The sequence below is a fragment of the Canis lupus genome, chromosome 5 (assembly GCF_003254725.2).
Source record: "Canis lupus dingo isolate Sandy chromosome 5, ASM325472v2, whole genome shotgun sequence".
In the NCBI taxonomy this organism is placed as follows: Eukaryota; Metazoa; Chordata; class Mammalia; order Carnivora; family Canidae; genus Canis; species Canis lupus.
Window position 1 is genome coordinate 48,335,857 of NC_064247.1, and position 14,776 is coordinate 48,350,632.

Below are 14,776 nucleotides of genomic sequence, written 5' to 3' on the forward strand. Positions count from 1 at the left end.
CTCTCTCTCTCTCTCTCTCTCTCTCTCTCTGTCTCTCATGAATAAATAAATAACATCTTAAAAAAAAAATTCTTTTAGGGCAGCCCAGGTGGCTCAGCGGTTTAACGCCACCTTTAGCCCAGGGCTAAAATGTGGGTTGTTTTTTTTTAAGATGTTATTTATTTATTCATGAGAGAAACAGAGGGGGGAGGGGCAGAGACACCAGCAGAGGGAGAAGCAGGCTCCATGCAGGAAGCCTGACATGGGACTCGATCCCAGGTCTCCAGGATCATGCCTGGGGCTGAAGGCAGGTGCTAAACCACTGAGCCACCCAGGGATCCCCTATTCTTAAACATTTAAGAGTTATTTACATATTCCTTTCTCAGACTAGACTTTTCTTAATATTCATTTTTCTATCCCTTTCAGAACTAAGCAAAGTAACTCCCTGAAAAGTCCAATGAACAGAATAAAGGAAAAATTACTCTGAAAGACTACATGTTAAAAACCATACTGAGTTTTTAAATGTTCTCGTTTTTGGATTTGCCACTGTCTCCCTCTCCCAAAGTCTCCAAAACTTCTTTTGAGAATAAAGAAGTAAAATGACTCTTTCCTTTATTCAGTAACATAAGTATCAAATTTTCTCAATTTTCTATCAGTTATCCACTTTCACTTGACTTGGTATGTATATTGTTAGGTTTACAAGAACACTCCAAAAACTTTATATAATAAAGGTTCATAAGCCACAAGTTTAGGAACTAAGCCATGATTTCTCTAATGAGACAGCATATTAAGAGCTATTCAATATAGCTTTTTTTTCCCCCCAACATTATTATACAATCCATACTTAGCTCTTTTGGAATTCATTTAAATTCTGAGCCTAATAAAGGTGGCACTTAGAAAAGTCTAAAGGTTTGAAAACAGTTATTTCATTAGGCTAAAATAGCACAAGGTGGTCTGACATGAATTTCACTCAGGACTTTGAATACATTAGCACTCTTAATCTTTCCACCTGCTGTAAGTATGCAAAATAATATTTTTTTTTAAAAAATCAACTTTCTAATCTTGTTATTTTTTAAAAACTAGAACATTTCATAACTCGGAATTCATGTTATGAGCAAATATTTGTCCAAAAGGTTTATTTTTCCTTACTTTAATGATTGTCTTACTAATAATAGAGTAACTCTTAAAATAAGTTACCAAAGCTTTGCATGTAGGAGTTGAGGCAGTGTTATTCAGAGATACTTGGGCCATGTATTTATTCTTACAATAGAATCCCTTTAAAGGACAGGAAAATAATTCTAATTAAATAATTTATTCTATATTATTTTTTAGTAATTACAGTATTTTTGACATTCATAATATGAAACATACACAGTAATCCTTTTACATTAGCACATCCAAAATGTCAGAATATGTAACAGTCACGATATTTATAATTATCTATCTTAGAAAAATGTTATACACTAAGTTATACAATTTGATCCTTTTGCTAATGACAATCAAGTCAGCTATAAAATTACTGAGATAAAAGTATAAATCTCTAATCACTGGAAAGTAACTGGCTGCCACTATAGATAACACAGTTTTATTGTTCAGTATTAAAATTTGCACTTATTTAATTTTACTATCTAGAAAACTTCACACCCTTTACAATTATTTCCAAATATAAAATGATTCATTTACCTGTATGAGCAGTTCCAATATAGCCAACAATTCTAATCCCAAGACTCTGTCCATCTTTTTTAATGAGCTCAACACCATAAGTTTCATAAAGAGAACTGTCCTAAAAGGGAAAAAAAAAAAAACAATTTTAGTGATACACATTATTTAATTCCATAACTGTGTGTAGTCAGTTTGTGCATGGTTTGCCAAGTATTTTTTTTTAGAACCTGTGGCAGAAACTTTGATTCCTGGTGCTATTGCTGTGTTTATGTTCCATTATGTGGCAAAAGGGAGATTAATCCAGGTGCATCTGATCTAATCAGGGGCCTTTCAAAAGCAGAGTTTTCTAGATGGCCACAGAAAAGGAAGTGAAATTGAAGCATAAAGGCTGGACTTGTGGTAGGAGGTCTGTGAGAAGTTACATTTCTGGAAGAGCTGAGTGTGGTCCTTAGCTGATAGTTAGCAAAGAAGAGACTTCAGTCCTACAGCTTCAAGGAATATATTCTACCAACAATTAAATAAGCTCAGAAATGGACTGTCCGCAGAGCATCCAGATAAGAGTCCAGCCAGCCCTTAATTTTGGTCATATAGAAATCTAAGCAGAGCCTAGCCATGTCCACCCAGACTTCTGTCCTACACAACTAACAAAGCAGGTTGTTTTAAGCCACTAAGTTTGTGTTGTTGGTGTTTTTTTTTTTTTTTTTTTTTTTTTTATTGTTTTGTTTTGTTTTTGAGAGTGAGAGAGCATGTACGAGACATGAGGCTCGATCTCATGGCTGGAGCTGAGATCATGACCTGAGCTGAGATCAAGAGTCAGACACTTAACTCACTGAACCATCCAGGTGCCTTAGTGATAATTTATACAACAACAGAAAACTAATACAGCTATTTAGAAAACACTCAGGATAAATTTTTATCTAAAAAAAACCCAGGGGTGCCTGGGTGGCTCAGTGGGTTAAGCATCTGCCTTTGGCTCAGGTCATGGTCTCAGGGTCTCAAGATCGAGTCCTGCATTGTGGGGCGAGGGGTGGTCTCTGCTCAGTGGGAGGCCTGTTGCTCCCTCTCCCTCTGCCCCTCCCCTTGCTCGTGCTCTCTCACATAAATGAATAAAATATTTAAAAAAAAAACAAATGTAAAGAAAAGTTTAGAAACAAATGGTAAAAATTACTGTAATTATTGTGAGCAAAAAATATTCAACTAAAACTTACTTTCATACTTCTAATTTAAAATATTTCTTTTAAAGAATAAAATGTCGGGATACCTGGGTGCCTCAGCAGTTGAGCACCTGCCTTTGGCCCAGTGTGATCCTGGAGTCCCAGGATCAAGTCCCACATCAGGCTCCCTGCATGGAGCCTGCTTCTCCCTCTGCCTATGTCTCTGCCTCTTTCTATCCGTGTCTCTCATGAATAAATAAATAAATAGAATCTTTAAAAAAAATAAAATAAAATAAAGAATAAAATGTCTAAAAACATGGTTCAATTCAAACGACTAACATTAGAAAGGAAACAGTTAATTGCATCAAATTCTCACTTATCACAGAGCTACATTGTCCCCACTACTGAAATGAAGGCTCTAGACAGCTAGAGTAATAGAGGGGAAGAAAGTGGCTACAACCGATTTAGAGAGGAAAACAAATGATGCTAACATCTCAGACAGAAAACTTCCATTCACAAGGTTCCAAGGAGAGGCAAACAATTTTCTAGAACAGCCCCTCAAATACACATAAATGATGGTCTTCTACCCCTCCCCACCAAAATCACTTCTCCTTTCTTTCCCCGGCCCCTCCTTTTAAAAACTATTTCTTTTCTTTAGCTTTATTACTCCTTGATTCAGAGCCTGTGACATGGCTAGAAAGATCCTAGAATAGACCAGAAAGATCTGAATTCAAATTCCAGCTTGCAACTTACTCACTATATGATTTTATTTATTTATTTTTGAGATCAAGATCTGAGCTGCCTGAAATCAGGTTTCGGACACTTAACTGTGCCACCGAGGTGCCCCTCACTATATGACTTTTAAATGGGTAATTTATTTTTTTTAAGATTTTATTTATTTATTCATGAGAGACAGAGAGAGAGGCAGAGACATAGGCAGAGAGAGAAGCAGGCTCCCTCTAAGGGAGCCTGATGTGGGACTTGATCCCAGGACCCCGAGATCATGATCTAAGCCAAAGGCGGACGCTCAAGCACTGCCCAGGCACCCCTTAAATAAGTAATTTAGACTTGAGTTCCTTCAGCTAATATGATCTTATCTTAATGAAAGAATAAGACCTATCTTGAAGAATTCCTGTAAGAATTGCAGATGACCTTGACAATTCTGGGTATTTGATAACAATAATGATTATTGTTTATTATAATGGTTATAATATATATTATTATCTATTCCCTTTATTCATTCTGTTCCTGTGATAACTTCTACACTGACCAGTATTTAGTTTCCCATCCAATATGTGGATGACCATATATGGAGGTGACCACTCTAATGACATACAAATGGCAAGTACCAGCCAGGCTCAGTCAGTGGAGTATGCGACTCTTGATCTTGGAGTCATGAGTTCAAGCCCAACATTGGGCATACAGCTTACTTTAAAATAAATAAATAAAATTTTTGAAAAGCCTTTATTTTAAAAAAGAAATGGCAAATATTAGTTTCCAATTTACTAGATGATTAGCTGAAGTTTAGTGAGGTTGAATGATGCTGAGAAACAGCAAAAAAGAAAATCAAACTTGTCTAATGTCTCCCAACTGGGCTCTCCTCTGCTTCACTGGGAGGCACTACTCATACTCACATGGCACTTTGAGTCGAAGGCATCTCAAATCTTGCAGGGTCTCATAACTAGTATTTATAGCAGAAGAACTATTTATATACTCACAGTACTAGGGCTCCTGTTAGCTACAGCAGGCAGGGCAACAGGTAAGGCTGCAGGGGTAGGAGGGGTTACAGAAGTTTCACCAACTGGGTCTCTTGCAACAAGCATCCTGACTGAATTTCCACAGTTCCTTAGCACTTGTGCAACTTGCTCGCTGGTCATTCCCTGCACATCTGTGTCACCAATCTTCAAGATGTGGTCCCCTGTCTGGAGTCTTCCATCCTTTAATTGAAGAAAAAAACCAAAATTATTCCAACAAATCAATGGTTTAATTTCACTAGCTAATAATCAATTCATCAGACTTTCAATTCTGGTAGAATGGCTGACAAAGAAGCCACCTATAATATGCTCAATGGGACGCCTGGGTGTTTGAGCATCTCCCTTTGACTTAGGGCATGATCCTGTGGTCCTGGGATCAAGTCCTGCATCAAGCTCCCCATGAAAAGCCTGCTTCTCCCTCTGCCTATGTCTCTGCCTCTCTCTTTCATGGACAGATAGATAAAATCTTTAAAAAAAAAAAAAAGCGTATTGTTTTAATGAATGCTGAACTGGCAACAGAGAAAAGGAAATCTTTGCCAAAAAAAAAAAAAAAAAGATGAGGTGGAGGATGTGTTCAAAAGAAGAGTAACTAGAATTCTAAAATGGACATTTACGCGAGGGCATCACTTCATGCCTAATGGCCTAGAGCCAGGGCATTAATGACCACAAAGATAGGGAGAGATCAGAAAGTCCTGGGCTGCAAAAAGGGCGGGAGTTTGGATCAGAAGTTTCCGGCATCAAGCCAGGAATTCTGAAGGCCAACAAACTCAGTGGCATGTTTAAGGATCAGCAAGATGTCAGTATGGCTGGAAGAGGATGAGCAAAGAGTAGAGTAATTAAGAGGAGATGGGAGCATTAACTGGAGGTCAGCAGTGCAGAGCATTTGCTCTGAACCAGTGGGAAGGGAAGTCATTGAAAGGCTTTGAACAGAGAAGGGACATTATCTGACTTCTTTTACCAAGATCCCCCAAACTTCTGTACTGAAAACAGGCTATAGGAGAGGAAGCAACAGAAGCAGAGAGATACCAGTTAGGAAGCTACAATAGGAACCTAAAAAGAGATAATACTAGCCTGCGGACTGGGTTAGCAGTTGGAGTGTGGAGGAGACTCTAGATGTAGATGTATTCTTTTTAAGATCTTATTTATTTATTTTGAGAGACACACACACACACACAGAGGCAGAAACACAGGCAGAGAGAGAGAGAGAGGCAGGTTCCCTGAGATGAGCCCAATGCGGGACTCAATCCTAGGACCACAGGATCACAATCTGAGCCAAAGGCAGATGCTCAAGCACTGAGCCACCCAGGTGCCCCTCTAGATGTATTCTTAATGAACTTTCAACAGGCTCTACTGATAGCTTCTACATGAGGTATGAAGAGAAAAAAGGACTCAAAACTCCAAGTTGTTAATCCTAAGCAACTAGAAAGTTGCTATTAGTTGAGAGAAAGAGGACTACAGAGGAACAGATAGAAGTAGAAATCAGGCATTCAGTTTTAGAGATATCCAGTCTGAGATCCTATTAGACATGCAAGTGGAGATGCCAAATATGCAGCTGGATATACAAATTTGGAGTTCAGGAAAGAAGTTCAGGCCAGGGGATCCCTGGGTGGCTCAGCGGTTTAGAGCCTGCCTTCAGCCCGGGGTGTGATCCTGGAGTCCTGGGATCGAGTCCCACATCGGGCTTCCTGCATGGAGCCTGCTCCTCCCTCTGCCTGTATCTCTGCCTCTCTCTCTATGTCTCTCATAAATAAATAAAATCTTAAAAAAAAAAATTCAGGCCATATATTAAATTTAAGAGTCATTAGCATATAATATATTTAAAGTTAGGATTCTGGATGAATTTAGAGAACTTAGAGAAAGGATACATAATGTTCTATTTCTTAAGCTCGGGATATGTACATGGGTAATTATTGTTATTTTTATTTAAATGTTATATTTCTTTAAGTAATACATACATTGGTGATTATTGTCATTATTATTTTTAACTTTTTTTTTTTAAGATTTCTTGGTTGGCAGACACAACCACTGAGCCACCCAGGAGTCCCTATTGTCATTATTTAAAATGTGCATAGCCCAAAAGAAAAAAAGAAGTGCATAGCCATTATATATACTTTTTAATATATATTTTCATATCTATATTTCATACACAGAAAAGTTTAAAACACAATTTATCAAAAAGCATAGCAGTTTAAAATGTTTAATATTGGGACAGCTGAGTGGCTTAGCTTTGACTGTCTGCCTTTGGCTCAGGGTGTGATCCCGTAGTCCTGGGATTGAGTCCCACATCGGACTCCCTGTGAGGAGCCTGCTTCTCCCTCTGCCTAGGTCTCTGCCTCTCTCTCTGCATCTCTCATGAATAAATAAATAAAATTTTAAAAATAAAAATAAATGTTTAATATTTCCATTCTACCTCTATTTGTCAAATTATTGAAACAGCAACAGATCTGCATTTCACCTCATCAGAAATTGTGAATTCTCTTTATTCAAAATTTGAATTCTCTTTTTTACTATAAAAAGATACCAAGATGTAAACATAGTTGGTTACAAAAAATTATACCTACCTAGTACTTTACAGGTCTTTTTATGCATCATCTCATTCAGAGAGGGACAGCTTGAGCAAATGGGATTCAGAAAGGTTGAGTGACTTGGCCAAGGTCACAAAGGTTATGAGAGAATCAAAGTCCAACCCAGTTGAAATAAAAACCAGTTCTCATTTAGTCCTTTGTCTCATACTTGGATACCTCCAGAGTGACACTAATAGTCAATAAATTTACTTTTCTCCTATTCTCCAAGAAACTGCTTATGACTGTCAAAAAGCTTAAATAAAATGAAGATGAAAAGTAGATATTTTGCAACTGAGAGAGAAGGACAGCCTGAGAATAGAGCAATGACCCCTCAGGCTTGTACAGTGCTAGGCTCCATATTCCTGGCTCCAAAAGGCACCATTTATATGGTTTAGATGAAATTCAGAAGAAAAAAAAGTAAAAAAAAAAAAAAAAAAAGACTTAAGAAAAAGTCTATTCTCCATCCTTCCTTTTCTCCAATTTTGCAGAAACCTGAATGAAGGAAGGTATCAGATCAAAATAATAAGTAAAAAACTATGGGCTTTGTTGTGAAGTCTGCAGAAGGCCCTCGAAGCAACTGGAAGAGGAGAAAAGGAGAAAAACAGAAATGCAATTCAACTCAGAAACATTTACAAAGATGTAGAGAAAACATAGATGCAAAGAGGAAATAAGAATTGGTGGATTTCTACTTTAAGCACTAATAATTTGATAGTGTATCAATGCAACAACCTGAAATAAAACAAGTAACTACTCAAGAGAAAGACAGTGGTCATGATGAAAAACAAGGGTAAAGCTGCCTCTATAAATCAAACTCTTCTTGAACAAAATTATGCCTGATCAAGAATAAAGAATATGTCAAATAAGTGAACTTGGCTTGGCCAAAGGAGGGCACTTCAGCATAAGTACATATTTAGTCACTTCCTAGGCACTATTTTTGTTCCTATTTTACCTCTATTCAATTTTAAATGATGTAGATAATTTGCATCTGTCACTGAAAGTCAAACATTTTCGTCTTCCAGAAAAACAGGTGTTCTAAGGAATTCATAAGTGCAAACACAATCATTAGTCAGACTGATAGGAAAGACACCAAAATGACAGCTACCTTGTTTAAGTCCAGCAGCCAGCCTGGGTGGCTCAGTGGTTGAGCATCTACCTTCAGCTCAGGGCATGATCCCGGGGTCCTGGGATCAAGTCCCACATCCATTCCCTGCATGGAGCCTGCTTCTCCCTCTGCCTATGTCTCTGCCTCTCTCTCTCTCTCTCTGTCTCTCATAAATAAATAAATAAAATCTTTAAAAAAAGTCCAGCAGCCCCAAATATTGCATTTTATTGATATTTTTTGATCAACATTCTCCTTCCATAACATGTCTACTATGCAAGGAAATTAAAAGGCATAGGGTTTTGTTCTTTAACAGAAATCATAAATCAATGATAGCCAATAAATAGCTATGCCAAGATTCAAAGACTTAGCATGCTAATCAAGCATTCAAATATAAAAGTATATTAACCTATAGGTTCTTTCAAAAGAGGAAAACAATTATGCATATAGGCTAGAGAGTATGGAAGGCACAAAAATTAATACAGCTGATGTAAATAAGATATCTTGCATTAGAATGAAAAGGCTAAAAGTATTATTTATTAACTTTAATCTAAGTTAGCAGGTATAAGCTAAAAAATGTATTCCTTTGCATTTTAAATTCCCCGATAAGCAGTATGGATGATAATTTCAATTCAAAAAAAATATTTGAGGGGCATTTGGCTGGCTCAGTGAGCAGAGCATGTGACTCTTGATGGAAGGGTCACAAGTTCAAGCCCCATATCAGGCATAGAGCCTACTTAAAAAATAATAATTCTTTAAATATATTTTAATTAAAAACATATTTTTAATTAATAAATAAATAAATATAAAATATTTGAAAACCTAAAGGATTCAGGCCTGACCTACAAAGTTAAGAAATCAAAGTTGTTTCTTTCAAAACAAAAACACAGAAAACAAACTTCTAGTTTTGATTCCAGGCCAGTTCTATCATTGATCTTTAATCAAAAGGCAATATAACATTGGCAGGAAATAGCAACTTTTTAAAATGAACACTCTTTCCCTCAAAAAACTAAAGGAAGATACTAGATCTAAAAACATCTATCCTATCCTCCTCAAATTCCCAGAGCCCTTATCAAGTGATTTTTAAGGATGAGGAAAAGATCTGTTTATAGACTTACTCAATGCAAAATTTCTTGGGAATAATTAACTATTCAGTGGCCTCACGCTGGGTCTGGCTTATTCTAAACTGAAAATTCCTCATTGTACACACCCACTCTCCAATCTCTGCTTGGTTACATTCCTTCTTAGTATGAAAGATTACTGGATAGCTAATATTACTTATATAATTGCCTAACACCAAAAAGTCAATGACGACTTTTAAACAGACTGCATTGTTATAGTTACCTTCCAGGGAAATGGGGTTAATTCAATGTATGTGACTGCCCTAGAATTTCTCTAGACCATAAGAAAGATACTTCTGTTAAATGAAGTTTTACACTATCCATTCTCAATCTAAAAACAAAACAAAACAAAACAAAAACAAAAACAAAAACAAAACAAAACAAAATCTTCTCTTTAAAATTTTTGGAATTTTTACCACAACTGAATGAAATTCTGAAAAGACATATGTTTCAGGTACTGTGAATTTTGGAGACTATCTGAGGATTATAAATAGATATGGGTTTATAGATTTATAGGTTTTAAGATTGATGTATTATTATATATTATAGATTTATAAATTTAAGACTGATGTATTATTATATATTACAGATTTACAACATAAATTATAAGTCTTTTAGTTCCCCTTACACGATACCATATAATTTTCCCAGCCATGGAATTGGCCCTGATTACATTTACTGATTGGTCATTGTAACTAAATCTCAACAAGTGTTTCTTAAAAAGCTCATTATGAATCAATATTTTTCCGTTTCATTTACTTTCTAACATTAGAGGTAGAAGACAACAGAAGGACAAGTAGTAGAGGCTTTGGAGTCAGATACACCCAAGTTCAAATCCTGGCTGTACTTTGATCAAGCTGTATGGCCAAACATCAGTTATTTATTCTACCTAAATCTCAGATCACTCTTCAGCAAAATGGGAATAAATCCCTCTCTCATTGATCTGTGAACATTAAACTCAATACTATATGTAAAGTCTTTAGCCTACTGCCTTGCCTATAGCACATCATCAAATGCATCCATTTCTGATGCCCCTTTAGGCTGCAGTGACATCAGTTAGGTGTTCTTAGGCACACCCCCTTAATTATTCTCATCTTTTTACAGATTATATATAAATAATCTGTAAACACAAAAGAAAATGTAAAAGGCTATTTCATGAAACTTTTTTTTTTAAAGATTTTATTTATTTATTCACAAGAGACAGAGAGAGAGAGAGAGAGAGAGAGGCAGAGACATAGGCAGAGGGAAAAGCAGGCTCCATGCAAGGAGCCCAATGTGAGACTCGATCCTGGGACCCCAGGATTAGCCCCTAAGCTGAAGGCAGATGCTTAACCACTGAGCCACCCAGGCGTCCCATGAAACTCTTTTAAATAAGGAATACTGACTTCCTTTACTAACTTTCTATTATCTCATTATATATTCTTTGAAGAAAGATTAATTAACCCCATTAGCTGAACATAGGTATCACTTTATGATCAATCTTGATCACATCTAAACTAATGACCTAGGACATCTATATTCCCTTACCATAAAGATTGCCATAGCCAACAGTGAGCATTAACATTCAAAACATGAGTATATTTTAATTAAAAGCAGTAATTCCCATTCATTCTTTTAAAACTATGGTCAGGCTACATGAGCAACAACTTGTAAAGGCTTAGCAACAAAGCACAGAGCCAGTTGAAGAAATTTTATCGGCCATAAGCTGAGATGAAAGAAAGAAGAAGGGATGGCTCTGTCTCCTATGCTTAGACCTCACCACATTCCCTACAGGAAAAAGCCAATAGTTCTCTTGCTTCTAGAGCTATTTCCTGATAAGCTTAGACCAACCCTGGACAAGTATACATCTGGAAAAAAAAAATATGAGGATGAACTTTAGATAAACAGATTTAAGCAGTAAAAGACAGGCTTCAGAGTCAAACAGATGTGGGCTCAATTTTGATTTTATCATTTCCTAATAAGTAGCCTTTGGCAATTTCTTAACAGTTTCCATATCTATAATTTGAAAATAAAATTTATGACTGTTTTAAGGATTACATGGGAATAATGTATATTAGGCAGATAAGAATGTCTGGTATAAACAAACATTTGCTCTTGCATCATGACTGATGGGCTTACCCCAACCCCCTCCTTGATGACCTGAAATAGTGACAATCCCTTCCAGTAAAGGCTGAAAATCAGACCTGGGCCTTTCCCAACAGTATCTCAAAGGGATTAATTTGGGAAACTGCACATCATATTCTCCTTGTGACAATTCTTAATGCACATTAGGATATTAAAAGCTCAGAAAATTCTTACAGTAAAGAAGTCTATTTGATTTTGTTTAACTTGGTGTTTTCTAAATTTATCTGACCCTTTGTTTTTCACAGTGACTATACCACTTTGCATCTTGAAAAATGCTACTCCAGCAAATAAGCCCATGAAAATTGCTAAGGGTCAGGGGATATGTGGGAAAAGATATCAGAATATTCCACAGTACCTCATTTTTTATCAGATTACAAAAAATCTCCAGGGACACCTGGGTGGCTCAGTGATTGAGCATCTCTCTTCGGCTCAGGGCATGATCCCGGGGTCCAGGATCGAGTCCTGCATCAGGCTCCCTGTGGGGAGCCCGCTTCTTCTGCCTATGTCTCTGCCTCTCTCTCTCTCTCTATCCCTCCCTCTCTCTGTCTCTCATGAATAAATAAATAAAATCTTTTTACAAAAATTCCCCAAAACCCTTAAGAATATATTTTCTGCCACAGATGTGTTTTGAAGATCCATAAAATGACCATTCTCAGTCTTTCTGGTCTCAGAAACCCTTCACACTCTTAATTATTGAGGATGGAGAAACGGGCATTGCAAAGACACACAGGAACTCTTGTGGGTGATGGATATGTTCTTCTTCTTCACTAAGGAGACAGATGGTATGACGGTTAAAGTCTGTATGTTACCTTTTCTAGGCTATGGTACCCAGTTTTATGGTGAAACACTAATCTAGATATTATGTGAAGGTACTCTGAAGATATAATTAACATCCACAATTGGTTGACTTTAAGAACATTACCCTTGATAACATGGGGGGGGGCTCTATCAAATCAGTTGGAAGACTAAGAGCAAACCTGAGATTTCCTTGAGAAAAAGGAATTTTGCCTTAAGACTGTAACAGAAATCCCATTTGAGTTTCCTAAGAAATCTTGCCAAACAGCCCTACAAATTTCAAAGTCCAGATTGCATTATCAAGTCTTGCCTGAGTTTCCATCCTCTAGCCTGCCCTACACATTTCAGACTTGCCAGTAAACACGTCAGATTCATTAAACTGTATATTTTACGTGTGTGCAATTTATTGTATGTCAATTTTATCTCAAAAATTACAGAGAATCTGAAAGAGCTTTTGTTTACGTGATTTTCTATGTTTTCTACTGAATTAGAAAATAGAGAAATTTTAAAAATATTTAATACAGGGGTGCATGGGTGACTCAGTGGTTGAGGGTCTGCCTTTGGCTCTGGTCGCAATCCTGGTCTCCTAGGGTCGAGTCCTACATCAGGCTCCTCACAGAGTCTGCTTCTCCCTCTGCCTATGTCTCTGCCTCTCTCTGTGTGTCTCTCATGAATAAATGAATAAAATCTTTTAAAAAATATTTAAAAAAATAAAAATATTTAATACATGTAATATGCTAATATATATTTTTATATATTGATGTATACACTTTTTACAAATAAAAGCTACATTTTCTATAGCAAAACAGTGAGAAGAGTGGTATTTTTTTAAGATTGTATTTATTAAAAAAAAAAAAGACTTTATTTATTTATTCAAGAGAGACACAAGAGAGGGAGAGGCAGAGACACAGGCAGAGGGAGAAGCAGGCTCCATGCCAGAGAGCCTGACATCGGACTCGATCCCGAGTCTCCAGGATCATGCCCTGGGCTGAAGGTGGCGCTAAACCGCTGAGTCACCCGGGCTGCCCAAGTGATATTATTTATTTGATTTTATTTATTTGAAAGAGCAAGAGAGCACAAGCAAGGGGGGTGGCAGGCAGAGGCAGAGGGAGAAGCAGGAAGCCTGATGTGGGGCTCGATACCAGGGTGCTGCTGGACCATGATGACCATGACTGGAGTCAAAGGCATACGCTTAACCAACTGGGCCACCCAAGGGAGCCCAGAGTGGTATTTTTAAATATTTTTGGAAATTTTTTTTAAGATTTTATTTATTTATTCATGAGAGACCGAGAGAGAGAGAGAGGCAGAAACATAGGCAGAGGGAGAAGCAGGCTCCATGCAGGACACCAGATGTGGGACTCTATCCAGGTCTCCAGGATCATGCCCCAGGACGAAGGTGGCGCTAAAACGCTGAGCCACTTGGGCTGCCCTGGAAATCTCTTTAATGTCTGGCTTAAAAAGATAAAATCTGGCCTCAATTGGATACGTAGTTGGAAAATGGAGGAGTATTTTAATAGTCCTTTGAGTCCATTCTTCTTTGATAACACACCAAAACTTGGTAAGTTGTGGTTTCTTAAAGATCAGCTGCAATATAGAATCTCCAACTTCATCAACAAACTTTCAAATATGGTTTCATTAAAATCTATTGCTCAATCTTGAATTCTGAATGGAACTTTTACCTATATATAGTCATATCACACATTGGTCTTCATAAAATATTGATCCACAGACTCATGCAGATCTTTCAAATGTTGACATATTTCATTATATAATATTTTAAAAATCATATAAATATCAGCAATAATATAACCAGAATATCTTCAAATATTGGAAAATTTCAAGCTCATGGTAAAACACTTTTCCAGAATTCTAATTTTTGCTTGAAAGTTCAAATTTTATCATCACCAACAAATGCTGTCAGTTGTTTTCCTTGAAGTGACAGGCTTGCTTCATTTTCAAAGAAATGTCTGCCAAGTACCCAAGTCTGAATAACCATAATTTTTCTGCTAATTATTCTTTCAAAAGTAAAAATGCTATTCCAGATTGGGGTTGCCAGAAGTTGGGGTGGGTGGGTGGGTGGAAACAGGTGGACCAAATGTGTGAATAAATAAGTGATAATTAACAATACTGTATTGTATATATAAAAGTTGCTAAAACAGTTAAGTAGATCTTAAAAGTTCTCATCACAAGAAAAAAACATAACAGTGTGGTGATGGACATTAACTAGACTACTGCAGTGGTCATTTCACAGTATAAACAAACATCAAATCATGTTGTACAGTTGAAAGTCGTAACACTATAGGTCATATTTCAAAACACTTTTTTGAATGACAGAAAAATTTTTTTTAAATTTTTAAATGTTTTCCACATAAAAAGGTGGCTAGTTTGTTTCACAAATATTTTTCCCAAAACAACCATCATAATTCAGTGTGTGGCAAAAGTGCTGTGCAGTATGTTCCATTTTGTCAAACAATATTTTAAAAAATGCACTTAAATGTCAAAATTTACTAGAAATAAAAATTTT

The 14,776-nt window shown here is 36.7% G+C and overlaps 1 protein-coding gene across 9 annotated transcripts in view; it reads right to left on the reverse strand.

The window, feature by feature from the left end:
- The window catches only part of PATJ (PATJ crumbs cell polarity complex component), a 355,573-nt gene that overhangs the window by 312,914 nt on the left and 27,883 nt on the right, over window positions 1-14,776 (reverse strand). For all 9 annotated transcript variants that reach the window (XM_049110354.1, XM_049110355.1, XM_025427867.3 and 6 more), the window contains exons 8-9: window positions 4,514-4,732; window positions 1,663-1,762 (exon numbers count right to left, since the gene is read on the reverse strand). In XM_049110354.1, the coding sequence (XP_048966311.1) occupies window positions 1,663-1,762; window positions 4,514-4,732 (319 nt within the window). The remainder of the gene's footprint in view (window positions 1-1,662; window positions 1,763-4,513; window positions 4,733-14,776) is intronic.